This window comes from Rhamphochromis longiceps, linkage group LG19 (genome assembly GCF_057381845.1).
Source record: "Rhamphochromis longiceps isolate RC_006_pf linkage group LG19, R_longiceps_female_GT1.1, whole genome shotgun sequence".
Taxonomy (NCBI): Eukaryota; Metazoa; Chordata; class Actinopteri; order Cichliformes; family Cichlidae; genus Rhamphochromis; species Rhamphochromis longiceps.
In genome coordinates, this window is record NC_140575.1 from 13,510,554 (window position 1) to 13,530,448 (window position 19,895).

General features: G+C 43.1%; 4 protein-coding genes across 5 annotated transcripts; 2 read left to right on the forward strand and 2 right to left on the reverse strand.

The window, feature by feature from the left end:
• Positions 1-79: 79 nt before the first annotated feature.
• On the forward strand, positions 80-3,827 carry zbtb8a (zinc finger and BTB domain containing 8A). 2 transcript variants are annotated; one of them, XM_085390707.1, is made up of 4 exons: positions 80-383; positions 1,554-2,416; positions 2,511-2,680; positions 2,830-3,827. In XM_085390707.1, the coding sequence occupies exons 1-4, from the start codon at positions 319-321 to the stop codon at positions 3,145-3,147; spliced, it is 1,416 nt and encodes a 471-aa protein (XP_085246833.1). In that variant the 5' UTR covers positions 80-318; the 3' UTR covers positions 3,148-3,827. The 2 variants fall into 2 exon arrangements, with proteins under 2 accessions (XP_085246833.1, XP_085246834.1); XM_085390708.1 differs by lacking the exon at positions 80-383 and adding an exon at positions 401-640.
• Positions 3,828-6,168: 2,341 nt separating this feature from the next.
• Positions 6,169-10,674, forward strand: hmgcl (3-hydroxy-3-methylglutaryl-CoA lyase). Its single transcript, XM_085390712.1, has 9 exons — positions 6,169-6,320; positions 6,490-6,573; positions 8,305-8,412; positions 8,523-8,618; positions 8,742-8,890; positions 8,984-9,047; positions 9,136-9,324; positions 10,184-10,309; positions 10,436-10,674. Exons 1-9 carry the CDS (start codon positions 6,225-6,227, stop codon positions 10,535-10,537), a joined length of 1,014 nt encoding a protein of 337 aa, XP_085246838.1. The 5' UTR covers positions 6,169-6,224; the 3' UTR covers positions 10,538-10,674.
• A 1,150-nt stretch (positions 10,675-11,824) lies between these two features.
• On the reverse strand, positions 11,825-14,433 carry gjb3 (gap junction protein beta 3). Its single transcript, XM_085390713.1, has 2 exons — positions 14,279-14,433; positions 11,825-13,590 (listed from the first exon to the last, which is right to left on the reverse strand). Exon 2 carries the CDS (start codon positions 13,541-13,543, stop codon positions 12,683-12,685), a length of 861 nt encoding a protein of 286 aa, XP_085246839.1. The 5' UTR covers positions 13,544-13,590; positions 14,279-14,433; the 3' UTR covers positions 11,825-12,682.
• A 3,174-nt stretch (positions 14,434-17,607) lies between these two features.
• On the reverse strand, positions 17,608-19,571 carry gjb10 (gap junction protein beta 10). The gene is made up of 2 exons (XM_085390723.1): positions 19,432-19,571; positions 17,608-19,043 (listed from the first exon to the last, which is right to left on the reverse strand). The coding sequence occupies exon 2, from the start codon at positions 18,948-18,950 to the stop codon at positions 18,165-18,167; it is 786 nt and encodes a 261-aa protein (XP_085246849.1). The 5' UTR covers positions 18,951-19,043; positions 19,432-19,571; the 3' UTR covers positions 17,608-18,164.
• Positions 19,572-19,895: the final 324 nt, after the last annotated feature.

The window sequence follows — 19,895 nt, forward strand, 5'->3', positions numbered from 1 at the left end:
AAAAAATTCTGAAATACGGGGGCAGATTAAAGATTCGGACCTGTGTGGTAAGGTTAGAGGAGCATCATGAGCCCTGCACAAATACTGTATGAATATCGCTCCTTTCGCAACGAGGGCGTCTGTTTAAACGGGGCACTGGGACTTTAAATGGCTCCTTGAACCCTCGGGCACCCAGTTAATAAACACCCACGTCAGCACTGTGCTCCAGTCGGTCTAACCGGGTTTCGGTCTTTAGGGCTGAGCAGGAAGTGCCTGACTGTGGACCCTGGACGAGCAAAGAAAAGAGCGGAGGGGGGGAAAGGCAAACGGGAATTAAACATGGATATGGTGGCGGACTTGGGGGCGAGCAGGCTGTACAGGGCGCCGGGTGAATCGAGCCACCAGTGAGTATCGATGGATTTTGTCAGGGGGGGTAAGAAGGCGTGGGGCGTAAGCGGGTCCTGCCGACACCTCGCGCCTGCGAAGCAGTCGCTCGCTTTGGGCAGCAGTCAAATCCTCCCCGCTGCTCGCCGGACCTCCGGAGAGAAGTGGGGGTGGTCTTGAGGATGAAAACGGGCGTGTTAGTGCGTCGTTGCCCTAGACTGTTACACAATGCGAATAGATGTGTTTTTCCAGCTCGCAGCGCGCTCACTTGCCGGAGGTTTGTGTCTGTTTTTCTATTGTGTGCTGGCTGAAGCCTGAAGTGGGCGTCGCTCCAGGACAGACAGACTGGGCTGCCCGCTTTCCTCTCGCAGGACTGCAGCACTGTCGTGTTGCTTTGTAGGTCGAAGGATGTCTGATTTTACGCGGAAGAGCTCGGTGGGGACGGTAGTCTTGATTTCGCGTGCCGTGAAAGGCACCGTGGAGTCCTGCGGGCGGGCGTTGCACCGTGGGTTGTCGGGCGCTGCGGAGGTTGTCACACAGCCGCGCTGATGGCTCATTAAACACGAAAGCGTGCAATCCCGAGCCTGCACGAGCACGGATTGAACAGGTTACCGTGAAATGAGAACTGTTCTGAAAATCAGGGTGCTGGACATTTTTTTTTCTCTTTGCGTGTCCGGCTGCAGTGTTTTATTTTCTCTTCCTACAAGTCTGACGCGTTTACTCCATCGGGGGTTTCCGGAGCGCGTGAGACCTCAGAAATGATTAAAGGTTTTGTCACCCGATGCTCTCTGACTGACTTGAGTCGGGTGTAACCCATTAGGAGAAGATTTTGCCTGAAGGATCCTTCAACAAATCAAAATGCAGAAAAAAGTCAGGTGGGCGGGCCCTCTGCTGAGCCCGTGTAAAGACAAAGATGCAATAATTGACAGCTGCAAGCATGTGGTGATGCTGCTGTGTTTGTTATGCTCAGATCAGTGTGCCATGATTACCATTGTAGGCTGTTACCAGACCATTAAAATCCAGGAGCCCGTGTTTCCTTTATTTATCTGTTAATTTGGCATTGGGAGAAGTTCAGTAATAAATGTCCACCGGGTCTGTGGGACCTCTGTCATTTCTTATTTTCTTGATAAAGAAGTGAGTGTGTCCTGCATACAGAGCTAGTGAGCAAGCTGTCATGTTGTCTCCTGCAGGCAGCCTCAGAGGTGGTTCAACACGGCCGACATCACAGTGTCTCACCAAAGCAACATGCTGAAGCAGCTCAACCAGCAGCGTCGCCAGGAGCTTTTCTGTGACTGCAGTGTGTTGGTGGAGGGCCAGCTCTTCAGGGCTCACCGCAATGTTTTGTACGCCAGCAGCGGCTACTTCCGCATGCTGCTGTCCCAGGGGCCCGATGACTCTGTCAACGCCACCTTCGACGTCTTCAGCCCCGAGACCTTCACCGTCATCCTGGATTTCATCTACTCCGGCCAGCTGGACCTCTCCAGTCACAATGTGATTGAAGTTATGTCTGCAGCCAGCTACCTGCAGATGAACAACGTCATCAGCTACTGCAAGAACTTCATCAAGTCCTCCTTGGACATCAGTGTGAAAGATGAAGACAGCGATCGCTGCCTCAGCTTGTCTGAGACCTGTAGCTTTACCAGCGGAGCAGGAGAAGACTCCACAGAGCAGCATCAGGGCCCCTGCTCTGTTAGCCCTCCACCTGCGCTCTGGACTCGGGACAACTCCAGATCACAGTCTAGCTTTATGGGAAAGGACTCGGACCAGGATCCTTCGGCCTCAGCCCTGAAGACTGACCCTAACAGCCCTGTTAACGAGCTCAGTGCAGATGCAGAAGACCTCCAGGACCCTCAGGACCCTTTGTACACCTTGCCTGGATCAGAGCGTCGGCGTGGAAAAGGGAGCACAAAGAGGCGAGCGTCCAACAGCGCTCGGTCCAACCAGCACGAAGACTTGGACATCCAGGAGGCACGGACACGAAAGGCTGAAAAGGCAGAGGAGCTTTACGCTACTCTACCACCGATTGTGGGTGTTATTGGACACTTTAATAAAGGTGTGTGCTGCCAGAAGATGATGATGACTGGAACACTTGGACAGAGATGATAGGAAAAAGTCAAATGTCACAATTTCTCTGTTCCTCTTTGCAGATTCGAATCCTACCATGCGCTTCAAATGCCCCTTTTGCACACACACAGTGAAGAGGAAAGCAGACCTGAAGCGTCACCTGCGCTGTCACACCGGGGAGAGGCCGTATCCATGCCAGGCCTGCAATAAGCGCTTTACTCGCCTGGAGCATCTACGCAGCCATTTTGAGACAGTAGGTGTTTTCACAGCAGATGGTAAATTTACACTTTCTTCTGTGTCCGTGTCGGCTTTCAGCTCCAGGAAAACAAGCTGCTAAACAAATTTACTCTAATATTGAATAAATCTTTATCCGATCTTTTCTTTTTCTTTTTAATCTCCCAGATTCATCAAGCCAGGAAGCTGGTGTGCAGGAAGTGTAAGTGTCAAGTGACCGAGGAGACCGGGCATGTGGTGTGTGAGGGCACGAGACGCTACCGCATGTGCACAGCGTGCATCCAGGAAGTGGGCTGTGACGACGTCCCCATGAACAGCCTGGAGGGGCACAACGAGGAGCCGGCACTGTTACTGGGCGTGGACGGGGAGGAGGAGGGGGACACAAAGAGGAGCTGGATGGTGACTGACGACGATGACCTGGCAGAAGACTCGGGCGCCGACCTCATCATCCAGCAAGTGGACGTCAGCGACGAAGAGCTGCAGTGAAACTGGACCAAAGTGTGCGTGTGTTTGTGTGTGTGCAGATGCGTAACCATATTTGAAGTGTTTGTGTTTTAAAGTGCCCCTGGTATGCTTATTTTCAGTTTAGGGGTTTACTACAATAAGTTTACATTCATTAGTATTCAAAAATCATTTTTCTCATATTGTACTGTGCATAGTGTTACTGCTGCTCCTCTTTTCACCATCGGCCTGAAATGATCTGTTCTAGGAAAGCGAGGTATCCAGCCAGAGTTACAAGTACCCCAGAGAGTACTTTAGCAAGAGCAGTTAATTAAATTACAATTTCATTAAAGAATTGATTGAACTTAAAGAATTTTTGGCAGATAATTAATTGAAAGTAATGGTTAAAAAGAAGAATTGGGCAAAAATAGTCATGCATAAATGATTCAAACATATAAGAAATGATCAAAAATGAAATATCCTGCTAAAAGCACAGCTAAAATCTTTAGCTAAGAGAATATGCAGTTCAAATGGTTCAATAGTGGATGAATATAACAGTTATATAACAGTTACAATTAAAACACAACAGAAAAATAAAACCTGTTTTCTAGGCTGTATTATAACACAACTAAAGATGGTTAGCCGTGCAGCATTTTTGTGATTTCTACTGTCATTAGTTTTTTTTTTTATTAAAAATGGAATAAAAGAAATTCACCAGGTCTTCAGTTCATCAGCCGGAGGGCACAAAAGCTTGTTTTCATTCTTCCAGCCTCGCAGAATACTTGGTTTGCTGACATGTTTTACATTTCGTTTGTAGAAAAGAGAAAAATGGCAGACTTTTAGGCAGTTGGTGCAACTGGATGTAGCTGAGGCATTCTTTGTTTAGCTGCTAAACTGGCATTTTACATGGTGACATAGAGAAGTAATGGAAGAACAGCCAGTTTCACAGGCAGTTTCACTTCAGTGTTTTGTGTGGGTGGGTGAAACTTTACTTTTAATAAAGGTGTGAAGAATAGGGAAAAACCCCAAAAGCTTAACAGGGGCACTTTAAAGCCATGCAGGAGAGTTTATGCATAAAATGTGGGATTCACTCATGTAAAAACATACGTTTATGATATGTTGTGTATTAGTTTAGTCTTTTCTTATCAGTTTGTTGAGCTTTGTCAGAAAAAAAATGAAGGTTTTCTGTTAAGCTTCATAAAGATATGCAGTATCTGAAGCATGCATATTATGTGTTTCCTTTGCTTCAATCATAATATGATATTATAATCTTTTCAATAAGCTTTTTTTTCTCTCGTGCATGAAAAGCTTTGGTCCTTTTGGCTGCTTTCTGCCAGCCTTTCAGCAAAAAGGTGAAGAACAGAATGATCACCTGTATCCTGTAGGGACAGTCTTTTTAAATGTTTTGTTATGATATGCAGTATGATACAAACGCATAATTTATTTGTTTGTTTGTTTGTTTTTTACTTTTGGACACATTAAAGATATTTTTATAAATTTGTTTCTGGGTCTTTAACTTTAATCACGAACAACCGAACGACTTCTCATTCAAAGGAGGCTCTGTTTTTTATTATTCTTATAGGAGTATTAAATGGTGTAAAGTAAGATAGAAGTAAAGTCATAGAAAAATAAATAAGATAAAGGACAACGATTGTGGGAAAACTGGTAACAGTGAAAAAGTGCAATAAACTAAACCTGAAAAAATTATAAAATTTTGTACATAGTTTTGTCATCTTGGAACAAATACATCAGTATATACAAAAACTTTACAACTCTGAATGCAAATTGCATGTTACCAATAAAATCAATTCTGGAGTCATTACGGCATCTGTGATGGAAAAGTTTAAATAATAAACGACAAAATATTACAACAATGTTGAATATAACCTATTTAAACAGGGGAAAATTGGATCAAGATGAAAAATTCAGTCATCTTCCAGTTAATTATCTCACTTTCTTGTACCTCGATGTAAACTTTCTATAGTTTGCTTTCATAATGGTGTGTTTTGTAGACACTGACAATGATTTTCTTACATCTTCAAGAATGTTCTTGGTTCGATGTTGTGGGGAGGTTTTTCTTAACCATGGAAATAATTCTGTGATCATTCACTTTAGTTGTCTGCTGAATTTCTTGCTATTCCTCTGATACACCTACTTTTGTTCTTTAAACCTTATTCTGAAAGTTCCTGTCGTGGAATTTTTTAGTAATAAAGTCTGCAACACGGTCAGCTGTGGTCAGGCTATTTTAATTACTGCATGCAGGAGAGCCAACACACATCAAACATCACAGTTCACAGTCATGCGAGCTCTGCCCTTAAGATGTTGCAGGTCTCTTTTATACCCACACACAGCTCTCGGTATCTTTTCCGTTACAACAGGTTTTTTGTCCCATGGGCTGTTGCTGGGCAGAGAGCAGTTTCCCATGAAGATCCCGGCACTGGTCTTCTTGGGAGTTTCGTCCTTGTACGCCCTTACAGTTAGCAGATAACACAGTGAAACATTGTTTCACAAGGTCATATTGACACATAATGTGAAAACTAGAATTTTCCCCATTACATTACAGATAAAAGCTACCAAACACAAGTTCAACACTTCGACAATAAATCAACTCTATATGTTTTATCTGGTTAAACTGCCTTGCCATTTACCACTGAAGCTCTGAAAATGAAGGACCACGAACACATAGTCTTTCATCCATAGTTTGCCACTGTAATAGTGTACAGATGCAAAATTACAAATATTGTGGACCTAATTATATTTTAAAAGGAAAGGAAACATATCTGGCCACAAGGAAAACCAAAAGTGAGCTAAATTAAAAATTAAAAGATAATAATTAATAATCTGGTTTTGCTTGAAGTTTCTTCCTGCTAACATTGAGTTTTCTCGTTCCACTGTCCACAAGTGCTTGCTCACAGTGGGTCGTTTGATTTTGAGTGTATTGTAGAGGATACAAAGCGCCTGGAGGAAACTATTATTGTGATTTGGCGCGTCATAAATCATAAACAATTCTTTCAGTTCCACCCTTTCGCCCATAGATGGCGTCCACGCGGTGCTTTCGTGAGCCTGTGAGGACTCCGCGCCTGGTAGGGACGTCGTGACGTCAAACCGGAGGCTGGACCATCATGGCGACTGTCATGAAGCTCGTCCACAGGAACGCTTTAACGTCGCTTATGGGGCAGCACTGCCTGTCGTTCAGCTCCGCGGCGGCGCACAGAGCAGTGAGTTTGAATTGTGTGTGATATGACGCGCTGCTTAGATGCACGGCCGTGTTTGTCCGCTAGCTGTTAGCGTCCCCTGCTGTTATGCTAATTGTCGTTACATGTTCGAGGCCCCTAACCCTAGCTGATGGTAATTTAACACCACTTGTTTCTTCTGTTCGTGTTTTAGGCTGGAGTAAGAGCGGCCCAGGCTTTTCCAGGGAAGGTGAAAATAGTGGAGGTGGGACCAAGAGACGGCCTTCAGAATGAGAAGGTAGCGTGTGTTTACGATGGCGCAGGCGCATAGTTCGTGCTTTGCGTCACCAGGTGATAACAGAGTTACCCGAGTTAGTTATGTCGATCCTTACCAGGGCTCTAGACTAACTTTTTGACATGGGCGCACCGGTACGCCTAACTTTAAAAATTTAGGCGTACCGGCACAAAAGTTAGGCGCACTCAAATTTTTCAACCGCATCGCTTAACACCGCAGTTTTACATGTGCACTTTCTTTGGGGGGGGAAGTCCATACAGACAATATTAATTTCTAAATTATTAACTAACAAACTTGTGCTTAAAGTGCTTTGTCAATATTGTAGAAAATGTTAAAAACTTAATCATCATCTTGGCCTCCTCTGACGACCTGTTTGCTGCTGTCTGCTGCTGAAAGGCCGTGGGGAGAGGGGACACTTGGGCAGTGCATTTACTGCAGCATATAATGTGTTTTCTGGATACACTGTGCTTTTTCAGCATTCAAATATTGATGGCACCGTGTCAGAGCACTGGCTATGAATTTCAGACAGATCAGGCCTTAACTTAACAAAAAAGTTATCAATAGTTCTTTTCATCTTTTCTTATTACCCACAGCTACAGTACATCCACTTCTCTCAGGCCTAGGCTGCTCACTAGGGCTGAGTATCATCACTGATTTCTATAATCCATTCAATTCCGGTTCTCAAAGTCCTGATTTGATTCAATTTAGCCTCAGACAGTCAGAAATATTATAATTCTGATCATTTATCAGTACTGATACACATGAGACTTCATCAGAATTGTGAAAATCACAGCAGATGCCTTTGTGTGAAAGTAACTGAGAATAAAACACAGGAAAACATGAAGGAGATTTTCCTGGTCTGGCTTTTTATAGCAGATAACCTTAAAAATATTCTGCAATTTTGCATAATTTTAAGAAATTTAAATTTCTTCAGTATTGAACAGCAGAAATTAGGCTTTCTTGTCCGAGGTCATTTAAGTGAAAAAAGAAAAAGCGCTGTAAACAACGCTAGACTGGTGGGTAATAAGCGAATGAATAATGCAGAAAACAGATTTGAGACGGGAAACTGTTCCTGAAGTACAGAGAGAGAGAGAGAGCTGTGCAGGAAGTGTGATTTTTATCGTGGTGGAAGCAAAACAGCAAAAGTCAGAGGGAATTCATGACGACATTGATCAAATGTGAAGCGCAGTTTGCTGCTTCTTTTGCTGCAGGCTCGGTGAATTTTGGTTGGAGAGAGGCAAAACCTGCAGCTCAGAATCAGCGCAAAAAGACGTAAACACAGCGCGGACCCGAAGAATCGCTAAGCTCCGACAGCGTGTCCGTGTTCAGGCCGTCGGGTGAGAAAGCCGAGAAAGACGAAGCTGATTCTGATGTGTTGGGTCCGCTCCGTGTTTAGGTCTTTGTGTGGAATCCGTTAATGAATTGATATCGCTTTATTCAAGCTACTCACCTCTCTCTTCCACCTGCACTTTCAACTGGACCACGGCCAATCAGAGAGGTCCCGCCCCTGACTATCTCTGATTGGTTTAGTCCACGATAGGGGCATAATGTGTGTCTGTTGTTGACCACACGGAGAGTTACAGAGATTTTTTTTTTGTTACCGGAACAGTTGGTCGCACCTGTGCGACCAAATATTTATTTTTAGTCGCACCACTGAAAAATTTGGTCGCATTTGCGACCAAATTGGTCGCACTCTAGAGCCCTGCTTACATAACCAACTCTTTGCACTTTCAGACTCTTGTACCAACAGAGGCCAAAATTAAATTAATTAACATGCTGTCAGAGTCGGGGCTGTCCGTCATTGAGGCTACCAGCTTCGTCTCCCCAAAGTGGGTTCCACAGGTGAGTATGCACACGCACACACAGTGCTGGCACATCCGGCTAAGGGCAATACACAAACTGCATGACTTCTTTCTGTCACTGCTGACCGGTTTCTGTCATCCAAATGTTAGATGGCAGACCAGGTGGAGGTGATGAAGGGTATCAGCAGGAAGCCCGGGGTGACTTATCAAGTCCTCACCCCCAATCTCCAGGGTTTCCAGGCTGCTGTGAGTGTCAAGCATCCAATCTCATCAACCGTCACTACATAAACATCCTCCATCGCCATCTTCACACACAATCGTTGGTGCTTCAGTTTAATTCCTCACAAGAAATGCTCTTATTTACTTCAGGTCAAGGCAGGAGCCCCAGAAGTAGCCATATTTGGTGCTGCGTCTGAGCTCTTCAGCAAGAAGAACATAAACTGCTCAGTAGATGAGAGTTTACAGCGCTTTGACGAGGTTATGAAAGCGGCTAAAGAGGCCGGTGTGCCAGTTAGAGGGTAAGAATAGTGGCCTCCCCTCAACTGTCAGCAGATCTTTAAATCACTTCAATTGCCCTCTAATTCTTGCTTATGTGCTTCTTGTCATCACAGTTATGTCTCCTGTGTCGTCGGATGCCCGTATGAAGGCAAGGTGGCACCTGAAAAAGTGGCACATGTGAGTTATGGCTTGTTTAAAAAAAAAAAAAAGCAAAACTATTTTGCATTAATTGATGTTGCCGCTCAATCTGTCCTCTGCCTCACAGGTAGCTAAGCGGCTATACTCCATGGGCTGCTACGAGATTTCTCTGGGTGACACCATCGGAGTGGGAACTCCAGGCAGCATGACTAAAATGTTGGAGGCAGTGATTAAAGAGGTGCCCGTCAGTGCGTTGGCGGTGCACTGTCATGACACCTATGGCCAGGCTCTGGCTAACATCCTTGTAGCTTTACAGGTCAGGCTGGTTTGAGACTATTTTGTTTACACACACATATTTTAGGGCTGCCACAAACGATTATTTTGATAGTCGACTTGTCAGATCATGCATCCATTGGACCTGAAATGTACAGCTTATTGCTCCAGCATGTATCTGCTCTTACATAACTATCATTAGCTTACAGCTTAAAGTGTTTAAGGTATGTGCTCCCTAAAAATAAAGATACGATGACAGTTTATTAAAGATTAGATTAGGTAAAACTTTATTAAAAAATTGTTCTTGAATTCAACCATTTCTAAGACACGTGGGTGAAAATCACCTGACGTTAGTGTTCTAGGGTTAATCTTTGAGTAATGCAGAAGGATAATTGGGTGTCCTTTTAGCTGATCTGTTGTTTGCAGGATTGTACTCAAATATTTGATTTCTTTAGGCGGGGTTTGTATCATCAGGCTTGAGTTTGCCTCACTGTTGCCAGCTTGGGCGCTACTTTTTAACCTTCTTTAAAAAAATACAGAGGAAAAACATTATTTGTGGTTCTGCTTTTCGGAGCAGGAGAGTGAGGAACACCTCTCTGTACACCGAGTGAGCTGCAGCAAGGCTGACGCTTTTATTGTTTGTAAAGGGGGGAAAAGGAAGAGTTGTTCTGTTGCTTCCAATTTTCTTTCTGTGTGATTATATAGAGGAAGTCACATGACAGCCATTAACTTCCAGCTGGTGGTGCCATGTTGTTTGTGTGTATTTTTTCTTAATCACCCCATTTTGCTGTTGATTACCACTCAGTCTCTTTAAAAGAGAACCTGGTATTTTTGAATAGCTGCAGCTGGTCACTGTTGTCTGTTTTCCTGATTTCTATGCTTTGTGTTTGTTTGTTTTTCAGATGGGAATCAGTGTGGTGGATTCATCAGTAGCTGGACTGGGAGGCTGTCCCTATGCCCAGGGGGCTTCTGGGAATGTTTCAACTGAAGATGTAGTTTATATGCTGCACGGACTTGGAATTCAGACGGTAGGAGGACTTCAGACTTTGTCTGCGTCGATGCTGCTCGATCTGCTACCTGGCTGCTTGAAGATAATTACGACTTCCGTGCTTAAGTGCTCTAATATGACCTCTTAAATTTTGTCTGTACCCCAGGGAGTCGACCTCTCTAAGCTGATGGATGCTGGAGCTTTCATCTGTCGAACCCTCAACAGGAAAACCAGCTCCAAGGTGGCACAGGCAGCCTGCAAACTGTAGAGGAACGACAAACCAGAGGCTCTCTCTCTCTCAGACTGAACACTAAAGCGTGATTATGTAACCTGGAGCTGTCTGTGTTTTTTGTTGGGTTTTTTTTTTTTTTTGGGGGGGGGGGCGCGGCGGCGCGGCGTTAATTTATCTTCTATGGAAGATCAGGATCAGTAGGCTATGCCAGTCAAATCGGAGTAAAATATCTAATTGGATATTAATATGACAGCATTGCTGGAACGGTGCCTTATGTAAAGTAAGTGTAATCACATCATGACCTGTGTGCCTGTGTTTTAATAGTGTGCTTGCATTAGTTTCCAGGCACTGGCGAAGCCGACATGATCGCCAGACTTTGTTTATAACAATAAATTATCCAGTAAGCATCTTGTGGGCATGGATGACATCACCGTTTGAGTTTCCATCATTCTCCATCCTCGACTCAGGCATTGAGCTGGCTGGTGAAAAACTGTATTGACACAGGTTATTTTTATTTTAAATGTATTTATTTTCAAATCTAAAATGCAAATGTTTCTGTAGACTTTGTTTTAAAAATAAAGATTGATAAATTGTCTTGAATCTTAAGGATCACCTGTGTCTTATCTGGTATGATTCGTGGCCTGAAAGGTAGCTATACCTATACTCACATTTATTTTGTGCTTTTTAACCGTACCTCACACCCACAGCCAATTTAGAGTCATCGGTTAACATGACATGTACGTCTCTGGGCACCAGAGAACATGCAAACTCCTCCAGAAAGGCCCCAGCTGGGTTTCAAACTAGTACCTTGTAACAATGAGTTTGCAATGCAAGTCAATGGAGGTGAGAGTGCATCTTCACCATTTCTATAGTAATTTTCCAGCTTGCGTAAATGACTCAGGATAAAAACGGTTCCCGCTACACCTTTTAAAACCGGCTTTGTGAGCCTGACAGGCAGATTGAGATTCCAGAAATGTCCGCTAAAGATCTTAGACAAGCAAAGCCCGTAGGAATGAGTCGGTGACCAAAATCTAAGTTATGTAGTTATCTAAATTCTAACTTGTTTACAAATGTGAAAGTTGTCAAACGTATGTTGATTTTTCAAATCAACGTATGTTTTTGAAACAACTTGAACATAATATAATGACAAGCAGACGTCCCACCTGATCACAGATCGGCCTAAAAAAAAATTAATCAAGGGGATTAAAGGCAGCTCTTAATAGCAACAAAGAGGATGAAGCTAGGGCTGTTTTTAGACATTTTAGGCATTTGAACTGGCATGGAGTGACGCTCTGATAAAAGAACAAACAGAAACATATTCCAAACATTTAACATCTTTACAATAATAAAAATGAAATAATAACAAGGACAGGAAATACAATTCCTCAGAGCTTCCACAGTCGCCAATGAATGACTCACAAAAATACTTGAATACAGTTCCGTGAGCCGTGTGTGTGTCCACAGTCTTCCAGCACTGAATTAAACAGCAGCATTCCTTTCACCTTTAAAATCAACAGTGGTCTTGGATCAGATGGCGTTGTGTACAAGTACGTCAAAACACAGCGTGTCTACAGCATAAACTGAGACCAAGCAACATGTCTACCAAGGATTCAGAAGGAACAATGCAACAACAATAAATGCATTTTTTGTTACCATAGTTGATCCTAAATGCAATAGAAAACTCATTTTTTAAGCCAGTTTGCACAATTTCTACTATTCCTCAAACATACGTATCACCAAACGAGCCTCCACACTCTGCTGCACAACACTTTACTATAAAACTGGGAAAGGAAATCCATGATTTAAGTTCAAATTAAAATAAAGGGATCACAGAAGCAAAACGGGAAGTAGGGTGCTCAGACATGTGGATACTGGCAGGGAGGATTCATTACCACCACCAACCCCTCACCGCGCAGTGAACCTTTATTAAAAAATTCAAACCGCATATCACTAAAAGACCAATTTTGCTTCAAGCCAAAACAAAAGTTCATGTGCTCCTTAAGTGTTGCATGTGGACACAAGGGTCCACAGGATGAATCCAGTACTGATGACTCAACTTCCAGGCTCTGACAGAATGTAGTTTGGCTCATTGTTCTGAGTCTCTCATTTTTTTAGTTCTGTCTTTGGATTGCAGCCCAAACTCTGCAGAGCTTTTGCTCTTTGGCCTGGTTTCAGCTCTGATCATGAGATAGATAGGTTAGGAGCAGAGGCTCGTATCTTCTCCTCAAGTCTGATTGCAGATGGTCTGTATGGAGGAGACTTGTATGAAGATTTGAGGAATGAAGGCTTTTCCTTTAGATCATGCTTCGACCCAACACGGTTGGAGTTGTTAAAGGGGTCCTCAAAGTCGTCATGTTGGATGTCCATGGCGCGGTTGCGTCTTTTAACCTTTTTTGCACACTGTACAATGCGCTTGTAGATGAGATAAAAGATCTCACAGATATTCAGGACGATGCAGAGGGCTGAAGCTCCGACCATGAAGTATGTAAAGACTTTTTTTTCAGTGGGGTGACCAATGTAGCAGTCCACAATGTTCGGGCAAGGCGACACTTCACACTTGACCAGCCTTGGCAGGTAGAAGCTGTTGTATATTCGGTGGAGGATATAGAGGAAAGCGATTTCAATGCCCGTCTTAGCAAAGAGGCTGATCAGGTAAGTCCACCATAAGCCGCCATGTTTCTTGCCCGTGTTGTTGTACAGCTTGGTGTTCTCACCATGCTTGGCCTTGTACTTGCGCTCACGGTCATCACGATACGCCACATGCATGACCACCATTAATGATGGACAGGTGACAAAGATGAGCTGCAAGGCCCATAGGCGGATGTGGGAGATGGGGAAGAAGTGATCATAGCAGACGTTGGCACAGCCGGGCTGCTTGGTGTTGCAGTCAAAGTCCTTCTGCTCGTCACCCCACACTCGTTCTGCTGCCACCACATACACCAACACCCTGAACACAAACACCACTGACAGCCAAAGACGCCCAAATGCCGTGGAGTATTTGTTCACCCCACTGAGGAGGGCTTGAAAGGTTTTCCAGTCCATGGTCTAGTCTGGCAGTTAAGTATCTTGGTAGCAGTTTCTCTTCAGACCTGGATGTGGTAAAATGAAGAATGGTTGAGCATATATTCACTATCACCTGAATTATCTGCTTTGAGACTCTGAACGTTAGTGTTTGTGAGCTCTTACATACGAGGCTTTCTTTAAAAATAAAAACATTTTCTTACTTAAAAGGAAAAAAATGGCACTGGATCTTGTAAAGCTGATTTTTTATTTAAAAACAGCTCCCACTTCTAATCTATCAGTGCTACCAGAAACACCCACAAACGCAATTATGAGGAGGCTTCATGCCAGCTTGATCAAAAAGGAAATAGCTGAGCCAACACTAACACACCCAACCTTATACACATAAAATGTACTTTTTGGAACTTTATAGTTAAACAGTTAAACATTAAAAGGAGATATATAAGCACCAGTCCTATCATGTTAATTTGTTTATGAGTAGACGCGGGTTCTTGGAATCTTTACAGGTCGTTAAAAAAGCCTTTTACGCACGGGCTGTCTTGGGTTTTGTTTAGTTTTTTGACTTTTTGGACACCGCGGTACGTACATGGCTCTTCTCATTCACCAGAGATAAATTGCAGTTACGTAAATTGCTCCACGAAAGTCCGCGAATCGATCACTCAGCCTGCGATCATTTCCAGCTTGCGCAAACGCGAAGTACATTTACGAAGTTTAAATGTCAAAATCAAGAGGAGGAAGAAAAAGGTTTTCACTAACCCAAGAAGGTTAATCCATAATTGTTCCAAACTGATGCAAGCACGTGTTTATTCCCCGATGATCTGTCGTTTCTTTTAGTTCGTTTGACTCCTTTAGTGCACAGACTTGGCTCTGCTCGCCAGGTAAGGGAGCGCAGTGCTGAGAAATGTCTTTGTGGGTGTGGTTAATACGAAAGACTAGAACTTACCCCCAGATTTTCCTCATCTCCCTCTCTCCATGTGCCTCTTGTTCGCCAAGACAGTATAAAAACTATCACAGCAACGAACTGCGTTGTTTCCGGGTAATTCTGGTAGGATTTGAAAATACGGGAGCAATCACCACACTTGGTTCAAATGTACTGGTGGCAATCTGGGGACCACCAGGAATCATTCTGAGGGTCTGAAGATCAGACTTATCATCACTTCACAATGAATAAGAGTTTTCTTCCCCACACATGTACCTTCTGAGGTGTACCAACATTAATCTGACTGATTAAATCTCATCGAACAGCGTTAACTGGCATTAAAACTTTTCAATATATTACTTATTTATTTTTCAAAGGGTTAAAAGGCAAAGCACTTAGCTTCATTTTTTATGTTTGAGGATTCCAAGAACAGGGTTTGCTGCCTTGCCTCAACTTGTTTCTGAGTGCTTAACAGAGTAGACTAAAAGGAGGACACACCCTAAGGTGAATACATTTTTTGTTGTTATGTGTGACTCTTCCTCTTCATGTTGAAACTTTCCCTACACTACTTTTTTTCTTCTTCTTTTAACGAGGTTAAAGCAAAAGATTAGACTTTTGTTAGCGGGGAGATCAGTTTATATATTTGTTTGATTTGTGTTCTTTTCTTTGTAAATGAATCAGTTTTCTTCTTTCAAGGCTGAATATTGTGTTTCCTTTATGCTTTTTGAAACGTCTACTCGTCTCAGATAACAACTCACAAACTCCCAGAACGCTCAAGCTCCTCTTCATTGTAAGATCATAAGCTGCAGCTTTTGTCTCCTCTTTATCATCTGTAGGTTAAAAACTATTGTATTATTTTGCAGATGAAGATCCTGTCTGGAACATCCAATGTCTGTTTGTTTGAAATTCCAGGGCCTTGCTACAACTTGCCAGCTCTTGTGCTGAAAGCATTTCTATTCAGTCTTTGAATACAAATAATATAATGCAATAACATAAGTCAGGTTTGTTTGTACTGTTTAGTATCACAAACACAATGCCCTAATGGGTTTGATACAGGCTCATAATAGCCATGTCTCCCCACCAAACACAAAAGTTAAAATAAGTCCAGGAAAAGTTCGCAGAAATCACAGAAGTTCCTGTTCAGGTGTCACATGCACGGTGCAAAACCAAACCTGATCATCAAGTTAAGTTACTGTTACTCTTTGCACCTTGTAAACCGCTTAAAAGACAAAGATATAATAAGAACTGTGAACCAGAACCAGGTGAAAATGTGCACAACCACAATTAATTCAACTGTATATCTTTAAATGCTTTAGAAAGAACTTCCTTTACATATTCCAGTCTTGCATTCAAACAACAAACACCTTTGTGTCATTTTGTAAATGTAAAAGCAACACTAGATGCAGATTGTTGGAGTGGTGCTCTCTTTAAATGACATGGCTGAACTTGAAGCTTCAGCTGTAGCTGAGCTTTTCAGGAAATCCTCTGAGGGCAGGGCAGCACAACATCAGCAATTCACAACTTAGATCAGTTCAGTGGACAGAAATTACATTCAATTCGGGGAGGGGTTAAAAAAAAGAGTCTTCTAGACTTTAAATGAAGAACTAGTCAAGGCAGATGAGGCACGCCTGGAAAAATGCAGTCTGTGACTCAACCGTGGCAAGTCTTTACGTGAGAGGCCAAAACGACAGGATAAACACTTCTCTGGTTGTGATGAAAGTAAGGAAACAGAACAGAGGAAGTTGGTGCAAGATGAGAAGATACACCAGGGAAGGTCTGATGATGAGGCTCATTAAAGAAAAGACCCACACAAACAGACCACATAGAACAAGCACAGAACAGAGCTGAACATAAAGCTGCTCTAAATTTCAGTGCCAGTTTATATTACACAATACTTTATGTGACGAAGGTTAATAAAGTTATTATTGGGTTATTGTCATCACCAGAAAATATCAACTATCAAAGGTCCACGTTCGTCTTGTGCCTTTTCCCTTGTGGAAGGATCCTCTAAAAAATCTTGGACTAATTTATGTTAATAAGCCAAATCATGACTGGTCACACTGCTTCAGGAAAACCTGCATTGTTCCATGACAGGAAAACATTATGGCCTTAACTACAGTTATTCTCATTTCTAATGCATCTAATTGTGCTGGACCTGGTGGGAAACAACCACCTATTCCAAAGTTTCTCCTACCAAAAGCCCCAAACTCAACAACAGCGAGTTAAATATGTAAGACAATGTAAACTTGCAAATATTCTCATTTGTGGCAGACGGTACCAGTGAGTTTTGGGGGCATTAGTCAAATAATCTCAACTACTTAAGATTCTCTCAATCAATATTTAATTCATCTCTAGATGGGCCCAACAAGGACCTCTGGCAGCCTGGAGAATATTTCTGAAAGTTCAGGTAATTTTAAGGATCGCTTGACCTAAGTCATGTACACACATACCAAAACAAAATTTTCTGCTTAGTGCACATCTGTCATATTTCTGATGGCATTCCACAGTGAAGGTGAAAGTGGCTTTCCTGAATGTTATTACGATAATCTACAGACCTCAGGGGTAATTTTTGAAAAGAGTGTCTACTAAAATATACTTTAACACTTCCAGTTGAACATTCACGTCTACATGTCTCAATGAGAGCAAAAAACTCTCTCCTTAGATCTACTTCATCTCTCTTACAGTGTAAATACTGAAGCTGTCCATTCAGAATAGCAAATTCCTGTGCTGGGTGGATCCACACGTCAGCAGGGATGAAACAAACCGAGGAGTGGGAGGTTCCTGCTCTGCCCGTTTTAAAGTACCAATCAACTGTAAAAAGTTATGAGGGCGCTGCTCATGGCAACAAAGCAATTTGTGCAGCCAATGAGAGAGGGCCTTATGAAACACACGGATGAAGGAAGAAAACAAGAGAAGAAAGTCTGACGCCTTAGTCCAACCACAGAACCTCTAATCCTTTTCTGGACAGGCCGCCTGCTTTACATTGTTCTGCATGGGAATCTGTTTACTGGAACTACAGCTCTCATTCTGAAGTTAATACAGTATATGCTGCAGTGTGTGGACCTCTAGGACTCAACCCTGCACTAATAAAAACACACTCAAAATGCAAAATTATAATCTTTAATGAAAAATAATCACAACAAAACTGCATCTCAGTACAGTGAAATATAAACACCCTGATATCACTGACTGCTCTTTGTTCTCTACTGCATGTACACAGGAAATACAGAAAGTAAAATGCAGCAACTTTCCAACCTTTTGATAAATAATGAAAAATACAGTTCACCAAGAGTCTGACACACTGAGTGTCTGAGTCAGAGGGAAAGACTGCACACAGTTTGAACCAAACACCTTGAGGCTGGGCAAGAGCAGAAGGAAAATCTTACACACAAACCACATGTGTTTGTAAAACCTTACTCGCCAAACCAGCGAGTGACTCATGTATTTGATCTCAAGGCTCAGTTGGACACCGCTTTGCACAAATTGTTTTTTATTCTCTGCAAGGGCTAAAGAAATGTAAACTGTAAAATAAGTCCCTACAGCAGAGAGGAGTGCAGAATTTAAACTTTTAAAACCATATAGAATAAACTACACTGCAGTTCAGTCTCTGAGAAGAAGAAAAATCTTCTGTCAAGTCTTTTAAGGAGGTTGCTGTAGAATGGCGAGAGACAGCTTTGCTTTCCCATGTCTTTTTCATAAAGTCTGTGTAATGTTCTCAGTATCTCAAGATACGACGACATAGTACGACTTCTTTTCAGTGGTGCCTTGTTCCGCTGACTTTAGAGCGTTTGCCTCCATCAGTTTGCTTCCACTGGACATTGAGTGGGTGATGACCTGACGAGAGTGATGGGCTGAGCTGAGAAACTCATGGCAGCGTTTTCCGACTAGGTAGAGGATTTCAAAAAAGGAGAGGAGGATGCAGGCCAAGCTGGTGACCACCATGAAGATGGTGAAGATTCTTTTCTCAGTAGGCCGAGAGATGAAGCAATCCACCGTGTTGGGGCAGGGATCCTGTGCACACTTAATGAGACTGGGGAAGCTGTAGCCCTCGTACATGTGGTAAACGAGGAAGACGAAGGTGGCGTCCACGCCTATTTTGAAGACCAAAGTCAGGATATAGGTCCACCACAGGCCTCCACGCTTCTTGCCCGTGTTTGGGTAGAGACGCTTGCAGTTCTCGCCATACTTTAGCTGATTTTTCCGTTCTCGGTCCTCCCTGTAGGCGACGTGCATCACCACCAGGAATGAGGGGCAGGTGACGAAGATAAGCTGGAGGGCCCACAGGCGCACATGGGAGACGGGGAAGAAGTGGTCAAAGCAGACATTATGGCAGCCGGGCTGATTTGTGTTGCATGTGAAGTCTTTCTGTTCATCTCCCCACACCTTTTCTGCTGCCACCACAAACACCATAATTCTGAAGAGAAAAACAACCGAGAGCCAAACTCTGCCGAAGGCTGTGGAGTATTTGTTCACTCCGCTGAGGAGGCCCTGGAGAACTACCCAATTCATGATGACTTTTGTTCACAGTCTGTCTTCTCTTGCTGCTGATGGAAGAGAGAGGCAGCCGTTGGTGGAACAGACCAACGTGAGGGATGAACTAGCCTGAAACAAGAAGAAAACGCAGTCGAATCACAAATGCATAAAAAGGGAGAAGAAACAAAGTGTGGAGGAGCTGGGTCATAAGCGTACACGTTTGCGTGTTTACACGGATTTGGGGCGACAGTGAAATACACAAATCCGTGTAACGCGAGCAGAAAAGAGACTAAAAACGTATACAGTGTGTTTTCAGTTGCAAAATGTCTGACTTTGGCAATCATCTGCGTGCGGAGTCTCAATCCGTCAAGTCAAACCAGCCTTTCCACTTCACACAGTTTTAACAGTTAACGCGTAATAGCGCAAACCAAAGTAGACAACAAGCACTAAAAATCCACTGAAACAAACTCGCTTTAATATCTGAGCAACTCCTTTACACATGTCTGTGAATACTCACAGTTTAAACCCAGATGTCGCGGTTCAAAGTCGGAGCGGAGTTTGGACGAACCTCTCCGATGACACTCTCGGAACATTTCCCGACAGGATGGGAGTGGAAGGGGCGGAGTCGCTCGTCTGCCTCGAGCTCAGTGTGTTCAGGTGAAATAACTGCTCCACCTAGAACGTGTTCAGTCATGGGGAGTTATTTTGGCTGCTTTGAAATATGCAACAATAATTCCGATGCAACTTTTTTTCCTCCTCGCTGTTATTTTTTAGAAGACTAATTAAAAATCAATGATGTGGTGGATCCTGTTCAGCTGGGAAACAACAAGCTTAAGCAGAGACAGGCAACAGGCACAAGTTAAGGTAAACTGAAAGAATGCATATGTCTATTTACACTGTCTGCTGCACGTTTGTGCTAATTTGCAGTTTTTTTTTATCTGCATATTCGCTAAATAACGTTTCCCGAAAAAAAGTCATTTC

Coding starts and splice junctions, on each gene's coding strand:
- zbtb8a (XM_085390708.1), top strand. CDS start 546: ATGAAAACGGGCGTGTTAGTGCGTCGTTGCCCTAGACTGTTACACAAT. Junction 2,417..2,510: donor TATTGGACACTTTAATAAAG/GTGTGTGCTGCC, acceptor TCCTCTTTGCAG/ATTCGAATCCTACCATGCGC. Junction 2,681..2,829: donor TACGCAGCCATTTTGAGACA/GTAGGTGTTTTC, acceptor TTAATCTCCCAG/ATTCATCAAGCCAGGAAGCT.
- hmgcl (XM_085390712.1), top strand. CDS start 6,225: ATGGCGACTGTCATGAAGCTCGTCCACAGGAACGCTTTAACGTCGCTT. Junction 8,891..8,983: donor GCCGGTGTGCCAGTTAGAGG/GTAAGAATAGTG, acceptor TTGTCATCACAG/TTATGTCTCCTGTGTCGTCG. Junction 9,325..10,183: donor ACATCCTTGTAGCTTTACAG/GTCAGGCTGGTT, acceptor TTTGTTTTTCAG/ATGGGAATCAGTGTGGTGGA.
- gjb3 (XM_085390713.1), bottom strand. CDS start 13,543: ATGGACTGGAAAACCTTTCAAGCCCTCCTCAGTGGGGTGAACAAATAC.
- gjb10 (XM_085390723.1), bottom strand. CDS start 18,950: ATGAATTGGGTAGTTCTCCAGGGCCTCCTCAGCGGAGTGAACAAATAC.